The sequence below is a fragment of the Protomyctophum parallelum genome (genome assembly GCF_964188405.1).
Source record: "Protomyctophum parallelum genome assembly, chromosome: 14".
Taxonomy (NCBI): domain Eukaryota; kingdom Metazoa; phylum Chordata; class Actinopteri; order Myctophiformes; family Myctophidae; genus Protomyctophum; species Protomyctophum parallelum.
Genome location: NC_139709.1, coordinates 8,948,122 through 8,962,361, shown reverse-complemented (window position 1 = coordinate 8,962,361; position 14,240 = coordinate 8,948,122). Strand labels below are relative to the sequence as shown.

At 45.2% G+C, this 14,240-nt stretch overlaps 1 protein-coding gene across 1 annotated transcript in view; it reads right to left on the bottom strand.

The window, feature by feature from the left end:
* The window catches only part of LOC310870115 (FYVE and coiled-coil domain-containing protein 1-like), a gene marked incomplete at its 5' end in the record, with an annotated part of 300,865 nt that overhangs the window by 156,650 nt on the left and 129,975 nt on the right, over positions 1-14,240 (bottom strand). Inside the window, 4 exons of the mRNA XM_083781167.1 lie at positions 4,998-5,126; positions 7,128-7,228; positions 11,568-11,708; positions 13,622-13,738. Coding sequence (XP_083637293.1) covers positions 4,998-5,126; positions 7,128-7,228; positions 11,568-11,708; positions 13,622-13,738 — 488 coding nt within the window. The remainder of the gene's footprint in view (positions 1-4,997; positions 5,127-7,127; positions 7,229-11,567; positions 11,709-13,621; positions 13,739-14,240) is intronic.

The following is a 14,240-nucleotide window of genomic DNA, read 5'->3' as shown; positions in this document are numbered from 1 at the left end:
GAGTTACTGTCGAAGTGTCCTTGAGCAAGACACTGAACCCCTAATTGCTCCTGATGTGCTAGTTGGTGCCTTGCATGGTTTCCGCTGCCATCGGTGTATGAATGCGTGTGTGAATGTAATGCACTATGTAAGGCGCTATATAAATGCACCATATACCATTTATGACACACAATCTTACATGTCTATAAGTCTTGTAAATCATTATTATTGTTCTATGTATGCCCCATGCACATACTGGCAATATAGTGATTCTATGAGTTCTGAGTACACCGTTAAACTGTTCATTCAACCCACAGAGGGAATAGTAGGATGAATAGGATGTTATCGGAGCAAAGAAAAAAAGACAGAAAAGGTTTAATTTCTTTAAATAACTTGTCAGATTAGCTTTTGGTTCATTGATGCTCTTATTGTCTGCTTCGTTTATAATGCTGTCTTATACTGATCGTGTTTGTGTTAACGATCTGTATTATCATAAATAAATAAAAAGTGAAAGTGCCATCACTGAAAAGCATCAAATGCCTCTATTATCTTATGCCAAATAAAACAAATATTATGGTTCTCAATTTGTTTAGCCCAAGCATGGATTGATTGCAGACAGATAAATTGTGATTAGTACATTTCCATAATTATGTTGCTCTCAAATGCTGCATCTTAATGTCGGGAGGCTAATGGACCATAAGTAGTGGCTTAGTGGAGAGCACACTGACCCAAAGACCCCAAAACAGCTGGCCAACGTTGAAGCCGTCCGCCCTACTTGTCAAAGCTGGCACTGCAGGCAGGCGAAATACATGCACGGGAAAGAGAGCACGCCGCTGGGCCTTTGCTTTGTGTGAGCGTGTGAGGCGACAGAGCACCCAAGTCTGACGTCAAGATCGGTAGGAGCGTCCATGTCGAGGGTTCATGTAAGGTGATTTTAGATCTCCTCATAAAAACTGTGTTTGAAAAATAAACAAATCATCCCGGCCGTTTCACTCATATGGATATGAAGAAAACGCTTCTGCTACTGCTGCAGAATTAGTTAAATGTTCGCTAGAAACAGACTGTATCAAATATAAGTGACTGACTGTCGTAAACGATACAGAGACACCTCCCCGACAATAGCGCAGAGGCAGGATGTTTATTTTTTTACCACAATTCTTATATGAGACAATCTTAAGATGACCCAATGTCATTCTCCACAGAACGTGAACCAGGGGATGAGCGAGTGACGTCAGGACTATGACGTAGAGGGAACTACATCTGAGGAAGTTCCTTGTCCGACACTTCCGCCGATACACTCTCTCTGCCTTAGGCGCGATTCATACTCCTATTTTAGAGCCAAATAAAAGTCGGTTCAGCTCTGTAGAGCCTACAATGTGAAGTCATTTGAGGTTCGGGGGGGGGGGGGGGGGGGCAGGTACCGTCCTAAAGTCGGCACTACAGCGCCGAAACAGCGGTAAAATAGGAGTATGAATCGTTTTTTCTCTCTTCGCAGATGAGTAAGGCTGGGACCGAGACTAGCGAGATGGGGTACTAGGAGCCAACCAATCATATCAACGCTCGAGGCCGGGATACTATCGGAGTGTCCCCTCCCACCCTGGCCACGGCCTCCTCACCCTGCTCCCTTCCGGAAGAAGGTTGCGGCTGCCGAAGGCCACAGACAACGTTTTTTCCCCTCAGCTGCCAGGCTGCTCAATTCTCTGGCTTCCCTTCCACCCCTGCCCCCTATAGTGACACCGGCACTTTGACACCGAGAACATTGTTGCACTATGAACTATAACACACTTTATATTTATTTTCCCTCCACGGTGTAGTCTTGTGTCTGTTGGTTGTTGTGTTCTTTTGTGAAAAGATAATTGAACGCACACGTCAACGTCAAAATAAATTCCTGTGTGTGTTAGGGCATTCATTAAAATAATCGATGCATCAATGCATCATTTCATTAACAATGAATTCATTTCAATTAATTCGATTCAAATTAGGAGAAGTCGAAAGTCGGGAAAAAAAAGAAAAGAAGGAAAATAAATAAAAAATTCAATTGTTTTCCCCATAATATTATCATAATTTGTGTGTGCGTGTGTACAGAATTCAAACTGTATGATTGGTTATTGTCACGAACAGAAGTCATTCTTTCCCTTTGCATACCCTTTGCACCAGAGCTCACTCGCCTATTCATTTGCATTGCACAGTGCGCTCAGTGAGCTATTTCAGACGCATGAATGAGTCTGACAAGTCGACTAGGAAAAATCTACTTGTTAATGCCCTAATCCTAATGTGTGTATACATACGCAAATAAAGGTATCTGAATCTGAATCGGAAGACTTTGTCAGTCCAGGTCAACTTCAAAAGGTCCACCGAGCAACTTCCATTGAAATGAATAGCGGTGGGGTGGGGGGAAGGGAAGGGGGGGGTGACCTGTCGCTCATCGTCCGTCCTCTAGATCAGGGGTGGGCAACTGGCGGACCGCGGTCCACGACCGGACCGCGGACCACCTCTCTGCAGACCCTAGGCAAATTATATATATATTTTTTTTGCATCAGGTCAGGCCAGCAAAAAAAAATCTCTCCTAAGCTCAGGCCAGGCCAGCCACAGTCAATTTCAATTCAATTCAGACAGTGTTGCTGCAGCACAACTACATTGTGTGTCTTATGTTAATGGAGGGAAGAAGTTAATAATATAAATAACATCAGATGGTACATGTGAAATTGGTGCAAAGGCCCCCAAAATGTCCCCCAAGGGCCCCCAAAATTCTGGCGCAGTGTGGCCTGCCAGGGCGTATAACTCCCGGCATGATTTGGAGTTCCACTCCGGGCCTGCACTCTGCACCCCATTATTGGTTGGGTGGAAGGGGATCTGATTTGTATAAGCTTGGCTTGACCATACTAAACGGGCATAGAGCCCCGCTCTCCGATGGACGCCGCGCATGGGACCGGACCTCGGTCTTACTCAGAAATATATTTGTGGACCTTCATCATTTCTAGTTGAGGACCCCTGCTCTAGATTATATATAACTCTATGCACAGTACTGACCCCTCTGGCTGCTGCAGGTAGTTCTTCATGGCTTTCACCTGCTGGAAGTGGCAGGACATGTCTGTGGCCAGCACCATCTCCACCACCAACGCCCGCAGCTCTCTGCATGGGGAGACACACACAGGGGAAAAGCTCTCACATGTTGTACTTGAGTAAAAGTATCAATATAGAAATAGAGTGTAAAGAGTCTGGAATTCAACATGTACTTGAGTAAAAGTACAAATATTGGTATCAAAATGTACTTAAAGTACCAAAAGTAGAAAGTCCTCTTTATGTATTATAAATTATTTCGATTTTTTATACAAATGTATAAAAATGTAATATACAGTAGGGCTGAAGTGGGTAATGTATGTTTTGTAATAATAATCCAAATCTACAAAGTAACTAGTAACTAAATCTGCTAAATAAATGTAAGTAAACTGGCGGTAAACTGCCGGTAGCTGCCGGTAAACAGTGCCGGGAGAAGGGGCAGCATCTGCCGGGGAAACTGGGGGGGGATTATGACACTCGACTGGCGCTCGCTTCCGCGGCAGTGTGTTGGTCCGACATGCGTCGCGTCGTGCTTGCGGTTAGGGTAAAGGGTAAAGGGTTTGGGTTAGGGTTAGGGTAAAGGGTTTGGGGTAGAGTGTCGTGCTTGCGGTTAGGGTTAGGGTAAAGGGTTTGGGTTAGGGTTATGGTAAAGGGTTTGGGGTAGAGTGTCGTGCTTGCGGTTAGGGTAAAGGGTTTGGGGTAGAGTGTCGTGCTTGCGGTTAGGGTTAGGGAAAGGGTTTGGGTTAGGGTTAGGGTAAAGGGTTTGGGGTAGAGTGTCGTGCTTGCGGTTAGGGTAAAGGGTTTGGGGTAGAGTGTCGTGCTTGCGGTTAGGGTAAAGGGTTTGGGGTAGAGTGTCGTGCTTGCGGTTAGGGTAAAGGGTAAAGGGTTTGGGGTAGAGTGTCGTGCTTGCGTTTAGGGTAAAGGGTAAAGGGTTTGGGGTAGAGTGTCGTGCTTGCGGTTAGGGTAAAGGGTAAAGGGTTTGGGGTAGAGTGTCGTGCTTGCGTTTAGGGTAAAGGGTAAAGGGTTTGGGGTAGAGTGTCGTGCTTGCGGTTAGGGTAAAGGGTTTGGGGTAGAGTGTCGGACTGATGCCGCCGAGAAACACTGTCGCCTGCCGGAAAATGCACTCGCTCTCTCTCATATTTGGATCTGAGATGTAGTGGACTATAAGTAAAAGTAATGGATATTGGAAATACTCAAGCAAATACAAATACATCAAAACTGCACTGAAGTACAGTACTTAGGGTAAATGTACTTAGTTACCTTCCACCACTGGAAAAAGGCACGTTATGATTGACGATGTGTTCCATGGATTGCTAAGTAAAGTATAGTGAGTCAGACTCAGACTTGATAGGGTGGAGACTAGAGCAGCTGTCTCCTTTCATGTATCATCACACTCTGAAACAGTTCCACTCCTTGCAAAGTTATCAGACCATGACGGCGTCGTGAGAGAGAGAGAGAGAGAGAGGGAGAGAGAGATAGAGAGACACTACGGAGTCGCAAATTCCAATTCTCTGAACTCGATTCTGTTTACCAGCCCACACTGAGCACGATGATTACTTTGTGCCAACAGGCGATGAGTTTAAAACGGTTTTCAATGGAGCCTATACGGTACTCATCTAGTCAGATGTGTAGCTGGGCTTTTATCTGCCTCTGCCACTCCATTCATTATCTCTCTAATATCTCTATTATGTATAGCTTATCTGTACATTTCTCCCTATCTGTTTACTTCTATGCCACCTTTTATCTCGCTCCCTTCAATCATACTCAATCGGTTATTTCATTGTCATCTCTCTCTCTCCCTTCTCTTTGACGAGCTCTGCCTCGCTTTCATTCTCCCTATCTGGCTGTCACCCTATTGTCAAACATCTCTCTCTCTGTGTGTGTGTGTGTGTGTGTGTGTGTGTGTGTGTGTGTGTGTGTGTCTCGCTCTCTCTTTCTCTCTGTCTCTGTCTCTGTACCTCCAGTCGTCCTTGGAGAGGTTACAGAGAATGTTCATCTCGTCATCGTCCTGCAGTAGACGGTAGGCGGCGCTGACGTGGTGGCTCTCCAGCACCGCGCGGTCATTGTACAAAATAGCCGTGTCTGACCTGTGGAGAGAAAAGGATGAGAAAGATCAAAGAAATGAACCACCCTCACCATGAAAATACCAGTTAATTTACCTTTGCATGAATACACCTGTATGGTAGCCTCACCTGTTACTTTGTTCTCTAGTGCCACATGTTCTTATCAAGGACAGTGGTTGGCCACGTGTAGTGGTCAATCTAACCAGGTGTAGTGAGTGGTCAATCTAACCAGGTGTAGTGAGTGGTCAATCTAACCAGGTGTAGTGAGTGGTCAATCTAACCACGTGTAGTGAGTGGTCAATCTAACCACGTGTAGTGAGTGGTCAATCTAACCACGTGTAGTGAGTGGTCAATCTAACCACGTGTAGCGAGTGGTCAATCTAACCACGTGTAGTGAGTGGTCAATCTAACCACGTGTAGTGGTCAATCTAACCAGGTGTAGTGGTCAATCTAACCACGTGTAGTGAGTGGTCAATCTAACCAGGTGTAGTGGTCAATCTAACCACGTGTAGTGAGTGGTCAATCTAACCAGGTGTAGTGGTCAATCTAACCAGGTGTAGTGGTCAATCTAACCAGGTGTAGTGGTCAATCTAACCAGGTGTAGTGGTCAATCTAACCACGTGTAGTGAGTGGTCAATCTAACCAGGTGTAGTGGTCAATCTAACCACGTGTAGTGGTCAATCTAACCAGGTGTAGTGGTCAATCTAACCACGTGTAGTGGTCAATCTAACCAGGTGTAGTGGTCAATCTAACCAGGTGTAGTGGTCAATCTAACCAGGTGTAGTGGTCAATCTAACCAGGTGTAGTGGTCAATCTAACCAGGTGTAGTGGTCAATCTAACCACGTGTAGTGAGTGGTCAATCTAACCACGTGTAGTGGTCAATCTAACCAGGTGTAGTGGTCAATCTAACCAGGTGTAGTGGTCAATCTAACCATGTGTAGTGGTCAATCTAACCAGGTGTAGTGGTCAATCTAACCACATGTAGGGGTCAATCTAACCAGGTGTAGTGGTCAATCTAACCATGAGTAGTGGTCAATCCAAGCAAGCCTTTTGGGGCTATATGAATGTTCCCAAAGGAGCATCCTTTACACTCAAATAACACAGAGGCCAGTAAAGGCCATCATAACTCCCCAGAGGACATTCTCTCCTCCCCATGTCGTCTTACATGGATCATCATCCCCCAGGTCACCCTGTGCACACAGCTCATCCCCCAGGTCACCCTGTGCACACAGCTCATGACCCAGGTCACCCTGTGCACACAGCTCATCCCCCAGGTCACCCTGTGCACACAGCTCATGACCCAGGTCACCCTGTGCACACAGCTCATGCCCCGGGCCAACGTGACCCCTTTGCAAATTCTGGGTTATTTGCCGGAAATCCTAAACCGAATATTCCAACACCATAATCGTCACTCATTTACATCATGATCTAACCCAGTCCTCCAAGGTAAACCTACATCATGATCTGACCCAGGCCTCCAAGGTTTGCTCACTCTACAATCGGGTTACCAAACCCTGGTGGCAGATACGCTACCTATGCCTATTTCTGTCACCCAATCCTCCACAGCTCCATTACTAACTCACCCAGATCTTTCAACTTCACTCTCGAACGAAGCAAACTGACCATTTGGGAACAACACCCCCCCGTCCAGGCCTTAGACTTCCGACTCAACTCTCACCTCCATGTCCCCAAACCCATTGTCACCTTTTCTCTGTACTCAACCAAGAGATATACGCCCACCTCACCTCACAGCCATATACCATCACAGAAGTATAGTAGGACCCATAGCTACACATAGCACTGAAGGTCCAGTAATCAACAAAATGACTCCATTAGTTTTGTTTTGAAGGAGCCGAGTTTGAAGTTAATTTATAACCCTGCACTGCAGGCTATCTGGAAGTTAATATGGCTGGCTGGCTGCCCCCAGAACAACTGCATGAACACATTGATTATAGGCTGGTCTGTGGCATGCATTTCTTATTGTATGATCCATTACCTGCATTTTTTATTTTATGATCCATTACCTCGTCTGAATGTGGAAGTTGTTTGTGGTCCCCGTGTGCTCGTAGTCGTGCACTGCAGCCGCAAAGATCATGGCAAAGATCTCCAGCTCGGTCAACCAATGCTGAGAGGAGAGGAAGAGGAAGAGGAAGAGGAGAGGAATAGTGTAAAAGAGACAGGGAGGACAAGGATGTCAAGAAGAAGTGGAGAGAGAGAGAGAGAGAGAGAGAGAGAGAGAGAGAGGGGGGTATCAATTGTTGTAAATAAATTGTGCCTGACATTACACAGGGCTGGTAATACAAATTAGGGTACAGAATGGAGCGAGAATAAAAAGGTGAAGGTGATCACTGTACAGGAAACAGGAGAGTTAAGTTTACAGGAAAAGTATGCAGCATCGTAAAAGTAGTGGAACACATTATATAAAGAGTGTATAGAAAGGAGAATTTCCAACACCAGAAATACATTATAGTGTTGGGCATGAATGGGAAGAAACGGGGTGGAAAATTCTATGATCATCACTTTCGTTTAGCTCAATTTTCCTCTGCTCGCTCGAAGCATTTTCTTTTTGATCATGATGAGGTGAATGTAGAATTGTAGACACGACAGTTTCCTTGCATTCCACATTATAGGTTAGGGCCTCTGTAATCTGCTGCCCTGTCAAACCTTTTTAATTGAGAGGGGCGGTGTGTGCAAGGCAGTGAGATCGAGTGCTTTCTTAATGTCTTATAGGCATGAATCATTGCAAAGGCAAAGCAAAGGCTAAGGCTGTCAAAGAGGCATGGCTGCCTGCCCGCCTGCACATCTACAACCATTAACATTACATGGCAATAACAAAGTTCGATGCTCAATCACTGACCAATATTCACAACAATAACCCAGGACAGGGAATAAGCCACACGTTTAAATAAAATAAAACAGTGGCAAATTTTGCACACACACTCCCTGGATGCCAACGATGAACCTCTGTGAGGGCAGTGAGGGGAGGACGGAGAAGGAGATCAGCCGGAGAATTGGAGCAGCAGGGGCGGTATTGCAGTCGCTGAACCGCACTGGTGTGACGAAAAGAGAGTTGAGCCAGAAGGCAAAGCTCTCTGTCTACTGAGCAATCTACGTTCCTACTCTCACATAATTATGGTCATGAAGTGTTCCTACTCTCACCTATGGTCATGAAGTGTGGGTCATGACCGAAAGAATAAGGTCGTGAATACAAGCAGCCAAAATGAGTTTTCTCCAACGGGTGGCTGGCATCTCCCTTAGAGATAGGGTGAGAAGTTCAGTCACACGAGAGAGACTGAGTAGAACCGCTGCTTCTTCGCCTGGAAAGGAGCCAGCTTAGGTGGTTCGGGCATCTGGTTAGGATGCCTCTCGGGCGTCTCCCTAGGGAGGTCCTCGATGCACGTCCCACTGGGAGGAGACCCCGGGGCAGACCAAGCCGCAGTTGGAGGAAACGCATCGACTCACTGGCCTTGGAACGTCTCGGGATCCCCCAGGAGGAAGTCACTATGTTGCTCTGGAGAGGGAAGTCTGGAGCTCTCTGGTGGAGCTGTTATACTGGAACTCACCTGCTTTCTATGGCATAGGCAGCTACTGGCAGGATCTGCTGGGAGAAAACTAGACATAGCTGAAGGACATGAGACTAATTAATTAGGGCGACAGAGAGAGCAAGAGGAGTGTGTGTGTACGTGCATGCGTGTGTGTGTCAATTTAACAAAGGTGCAGACGATCAGCGAGTAGCAACGTTTGCGCTACTGTATGCCGAATTGAAGTGGACTCGGCCCCAGACTTTTTTTTTCTCCCTGGAAATAATAACGTCTGGGTTTCCGAGGCTAGTACGGCAGTTAGAGCGGCCATCTTGGAAATCCGAAAGGGTCCAGGTTCGATTCCCGGCTCCTCCTTGCAAAAGTGTGGAAGTGTCCTTGAGCAAGACACTGAAGCCCCCGACTGCTCCAGATGAGCGAGTTGGTGCCTTGCATGGTTTCCTCCGCCATCGGTGTGTGAATGGGTGAATGTGAAGCACGTTGTAAAGCGATTTGGATAAAAGTGCTATATTAATGCAGTCCATTTACCATGTGTCATGCAGTTGATTTAACTCACATACAGTATACACTGTGTGTGTGTGTGTGTGTGTGTGTGTGTGTGTGTGTGTGTGTGTGTGTGTGTGTGTGTGTGTGTGTGTGTGCGTGCATGTGTCATTAAGAGCAGGGTGAAAGATGGCTGATCCATCCTCTCCAGCATATTACCCAGTGCAAGCCTTACTTTATGAATGAATGACCTTTTGGTGATTTACTGGTGATTTACTGTCTGGAGGAGCCAGCATGTGTGTGTGTGTGTGTGTGATGAAGTTATTCTGTTCTCCCCATGATGCCTCGGGCTCCGGCGCTAACACTCTCCAACGCGCCCCACTGAAACGCAATGCGTCGACAGCTGTCACAGCCATCTTATTACTAGGGTGACTAAATAAAACCACTGGGGGCATGGCTGGCCGCCTGGCCGGCCTGCTGGGAGCGTTGAAGCCAGATGATGCGGACTTGTTTGGGGACATTGCAGCATGGCATCAGAGACGCCCCTAATGAAAATGACCTGACAAAAAGCAAGATTAGTTCCATCCATCTTTAACCGCTTATCCGTAGTCGGGTCGCAGGGGCAACAGCTCCACCAGGGAGCTCCAGACTTCCCTCTTCAGAGAGTCTCTCTCTCGCGTGACTGAACTTCTCACCCTATCTCTAAGGGAGATGCTAGCCACCCGTTGAAGAAAACTCATTTCGGCCGCTTGTATTCGCGACCTTATTCTTTCCATCATGACCATAGGTGAGAGTAGGAACGAAGATTGCTCTGTAGACTTTGCCTTCTTTCATTTTCTTGCTAAACTAATTTAAAACAAGGGGATTCTTATCACACGTCTGTTTACTTTGTGTTCTACACACTGACTGCACAGCTTTCAAAGTGGTCAGATAGTCATACAGTTCACACCACACAACTCTCTTCAAACCAGCTGTCTTAAGTTGTCGTTGTTTCCAGACGATATGACTGATGGGCGACACTGATTGGCTCACACACTGCAAGATATTTCAGCAGGACGCCATAACACGCAATTTGACGTGCAACTATAACGGTATATTGTTTTATTTTACTTTAATGTATTTTTTCTTCCCTCGGGGAAGAATAAAAAGTATGCTTTTTCGATGAATTCGAAAACACAGGACATGATGTTAAGTCCAAAGTGCCTATAGGGACTCTGCAAGGCAGGGGCGTCCTACTCCCTGAGCCAGGCTTGCACTTGACCGCATACCTAAAGATGGAAGACACTTCACAGGGGTTGTCAAGTGGGGTCCTACTTTCACCAACATTTCGCTGATTTAACCCCACGACGTCTCCAGTAGGCTCAGCAGCTCATTCTGGCGTCCCAGAAGCACCCCCATCTGCATCTGCCCAGCCTGCTTATTTGGGAGACCAGCTAGGGTCGTTCCTTTTCAGCCAGAGCCACTGGCTACTCCACTCTGCCAGTCTGGATAGCTCCTTGATGGCCTGCTGATGCCAAGGTCCTTCATCAGCCTCACACTTGATGTTGCCACGAAACCCCGACATCCAACTTCTGCTGGGCAGACATTTGCTCTCCATTCAGATCTTGCAGCAGAGGCAGAACAGTGTTCTGCCTCTGCTGCAAGATCTGAATATCGCAGTTTGTTTCTTTCAAAGGCTTCCTGAACCGCATCCTCCCAAGGGACTGTAAGCTCCACAAAGTACACTCTGCACTGTGCATTGGACCACAGGACTAGGTCAGGCCTCAGGTTGGTGATGACGATCTCTGGTGGAACTGTGGAAAAGGCAGCTGATGAACCGTCGTTCGTACACATGGCGAGCAAAACCTCACCGTGTGAGAACTCAACATAATCAAAATTTTGTTTTAGTGTGATGCCAACTGTACCCTCAGATCTAGTGCAAAAATGTGCAAAATGTGAAAGGTTTATATATTGGAAAATGTCTAAAGGTGTTGCACAGCGCGAAAGAAATACTGACATGATGACGATGATTGTCACCATAAGCACCATAGGCCCATTGCACCATAGGCCCATAAACAAAGAACTTTTCTTTACTTTACTAGGGCAAAAACTGGGATTAAAGTGTGATTTTCCTTGGATATCACTGTATCTCTGTTTACCCCCCCCCCCCCCTTGTGGATTCTCGAGGAGGAAGAAGAGGAAGAGGAAGAGGAAGAGGAAGAAGAAGAAGAAGAAGAAGAAGGCTGCAATTAGGCTGACATATGCTGTATGACATTGAAGTTCTGCGTGCATGTCATAGAAATCACGCTCCGATCAATCCCCTGAGCCTTCCTGCTCAAATAAGGGTTAGCATTCAACAGGTTTCATGTTTTACATATGAGCGAGTGTGTGTGTGTGTGTGTGTGTGTGTGTGTGTGTGTGTGTGTGTGTGTGTGTGTGTGTGTGTGTGTGTGCGTGTCTCACCACCATGCCCGTCTTGAGCAGCAGGTAGTGGACAGTCTGCGTGACGTCTGCAGCGTGGATCAGGTTGTGGTAGGGGTTCTTGTGTTTGCTGTAGCCCACTTCAAGAGCCTCCACGAACGACACCACCGCAGAGATGGGGATCTAAAAGCACAGTGGGAACATCAAAGCATGGCTGTCAGTTAAGATGGCGTGAAAGAGCTTAAAAGAGAGAGCGAGAAGCAAAAGTTAAATTATCCGGTTAAGGAGGTCACATTGCAGCATGCTTTGAGCTTAATTTTAGATTTGCTATTTTGAAACGATAAAACTAGGGCTGTCAAAGTTAACGCACTATTAACTAGTTAACTCACAATCCTTTTAACGGCACTATTTTTTTTAACGCGCGATTAACGCACTGTGAAGTTTGACAGAATGGTTGAGAGATGCATGGCAATTTTACACTGAAGAGTTGAATAATTGTTAAACAGCTGCATTACTTAAGTTAATTTAAGTCTACACAATTAGAAAACTTAGAAAACATGTTATTTTGATCAACATGGCCTGTTATCTCTCGTAATGGTACCATTGGCCAACGTCAATACAGTTCTTTAGTTTGGGTCTGGAAGGCTAAATGTCATCAAATGGTGGTCCGTGGCTCAAATGCAGAATAAATAATGGACCTTGATATGAAGAATCTTGAAAACCACTGATTTAAGGTATATTTAGAACGGATAAAAAATATGCGATTAATTTGCGATTAATCACAGTTAACTATGGACAATCATGCGATTAATCAGATTAAATATTTTAATCGATTGACAGCCCTAGATAAAACATATTAATAAAACCTTCCATACCTGCCCTGATGTACGGTAGACTCCTTTGCGAGTCGAAACATGTTGGCTTTTTAAACTTTTCTAATAAAGTACCTTGATACCTTGTATCCACCCTCTCCTCATTTTGATACCTTTTTGAGTGCTCGGATCGCCGCCTTTTCTTCGATAAAACATATTTGTTATGATTTCACATTTCTTATCCCCCTTCTTTCCGTTGGAGAGGGATGCGATGTTTGACATTTTCTGATTCTGATTGATTATCATGCATGTACACTACTAGCCTGGTTAATAAACCAGACTAATATCGCAGTACACTACAGTACTGTCAAAATGTACACATGCACATCTCAGCAGGAATCTGTGTAGATCATTATTTTCCATAAACTACTCGTGAATCATGATCGATTCATTTATGCCTCTTCGTTGCGAAGAAGCAGTACAGGTTTCAGTTCATTACTCATGCTGTTCACGGCGATGTCTTTCTCAGCTCATCCATCCTGTCTGTGTTTATGATTAATTATGTTATGCGTGTTATTTTGGATTATAAATATATATGTTTATTGCTAATATTATATATATTTATATGGTGATATTATTGGTATAGTATATGTATGGAATTATCTTAGATGTCTTCTAATATATATATATATATATATATATATATATATATATATATATATAGATACATCTATAGCAGCTATGAACCCTGTATTAGACTAACTCTCCTCCCATGCAGTTGGATGGCAGAGTATGAGACTAACGGGTCTTCAGACAGTATGATTGTCATCAGCTGTGTGTCTGGGGTACTCCTGTTGGCACATGACTGTGGAGGCCATTAGACCTTGGTTTCGGTTTCTCCTTCATATGTTGCATTGCCTTTCTTTTACCCCTAGACCAGGGGTTTTGTAACAATCCTCCACGCCAGCGTGAAGTGTCCCCAGCTTTAAAACCAATATGGAATGTTTTTGCTGAGCGATGACCCGTTGAGACAGAGCGTGGCCAACTGTGACGACAGCCCTATTTCCCTGTCTATCTCGCAATATCTGTGCAGAGACGCTGATGAATATCAATCTGACACTCAAGAGAAGATGGAATCTTGTCGGACCGAGAATAGGCATAATGAAGTGGAGCGAGTATATTTGCGTTTTTTTTGCCAATATCCCAATGACTCATGAGAGACACACATGACAAGATTTGGAAGTAGAGAGAGAGAGAGAGAGAAGGAGTCCCCAATGACTTTACCTTGAATCGGTTAATGAGATCGTATCTTGTGAGCAGCTCGTAGAATATGAATTTGAGTGCGTGGTCCCCGGAGGCCTCGTTTAGGGTGAACACGTCAAAGGACCACTTGTCCACATGCTGGTTGGAGACACACAATTAAAACAATACAGGTTTTGCATCATAAAAACTAAAACACACATTTCGCATGAACTCACTATGTACTGCAACTGAATGAGCAGCACACACACACACACACACACACACACACACACACACACACACACACACACACACACACACACACACACACACACACACACACACAGAATAATAAAATAATACAAGTATCAACACATTGCAATTGCATAGGCTACATACAGTCCAGTAGGCCTACATGTAAATCCGCAAAAAGCAGGTCATCAAAGTATTAATTTATACTGACAGGTAATCCTTATTTTTTTTGCTTCACAAGATAAACCATGGAAGTCTGTCTGCGTGCAGGTATTCAGATTGACAAGGGAGCCAATCTCATTATTTAATGGCTTTAAAGGAAAAAGGCAGAGCCTCATTTAGGGACGCTACAGATTCCCCTTCAAGCTGACCTTGAACCCCTCGCCCTTCTCATTTGCTCATTCCAAAC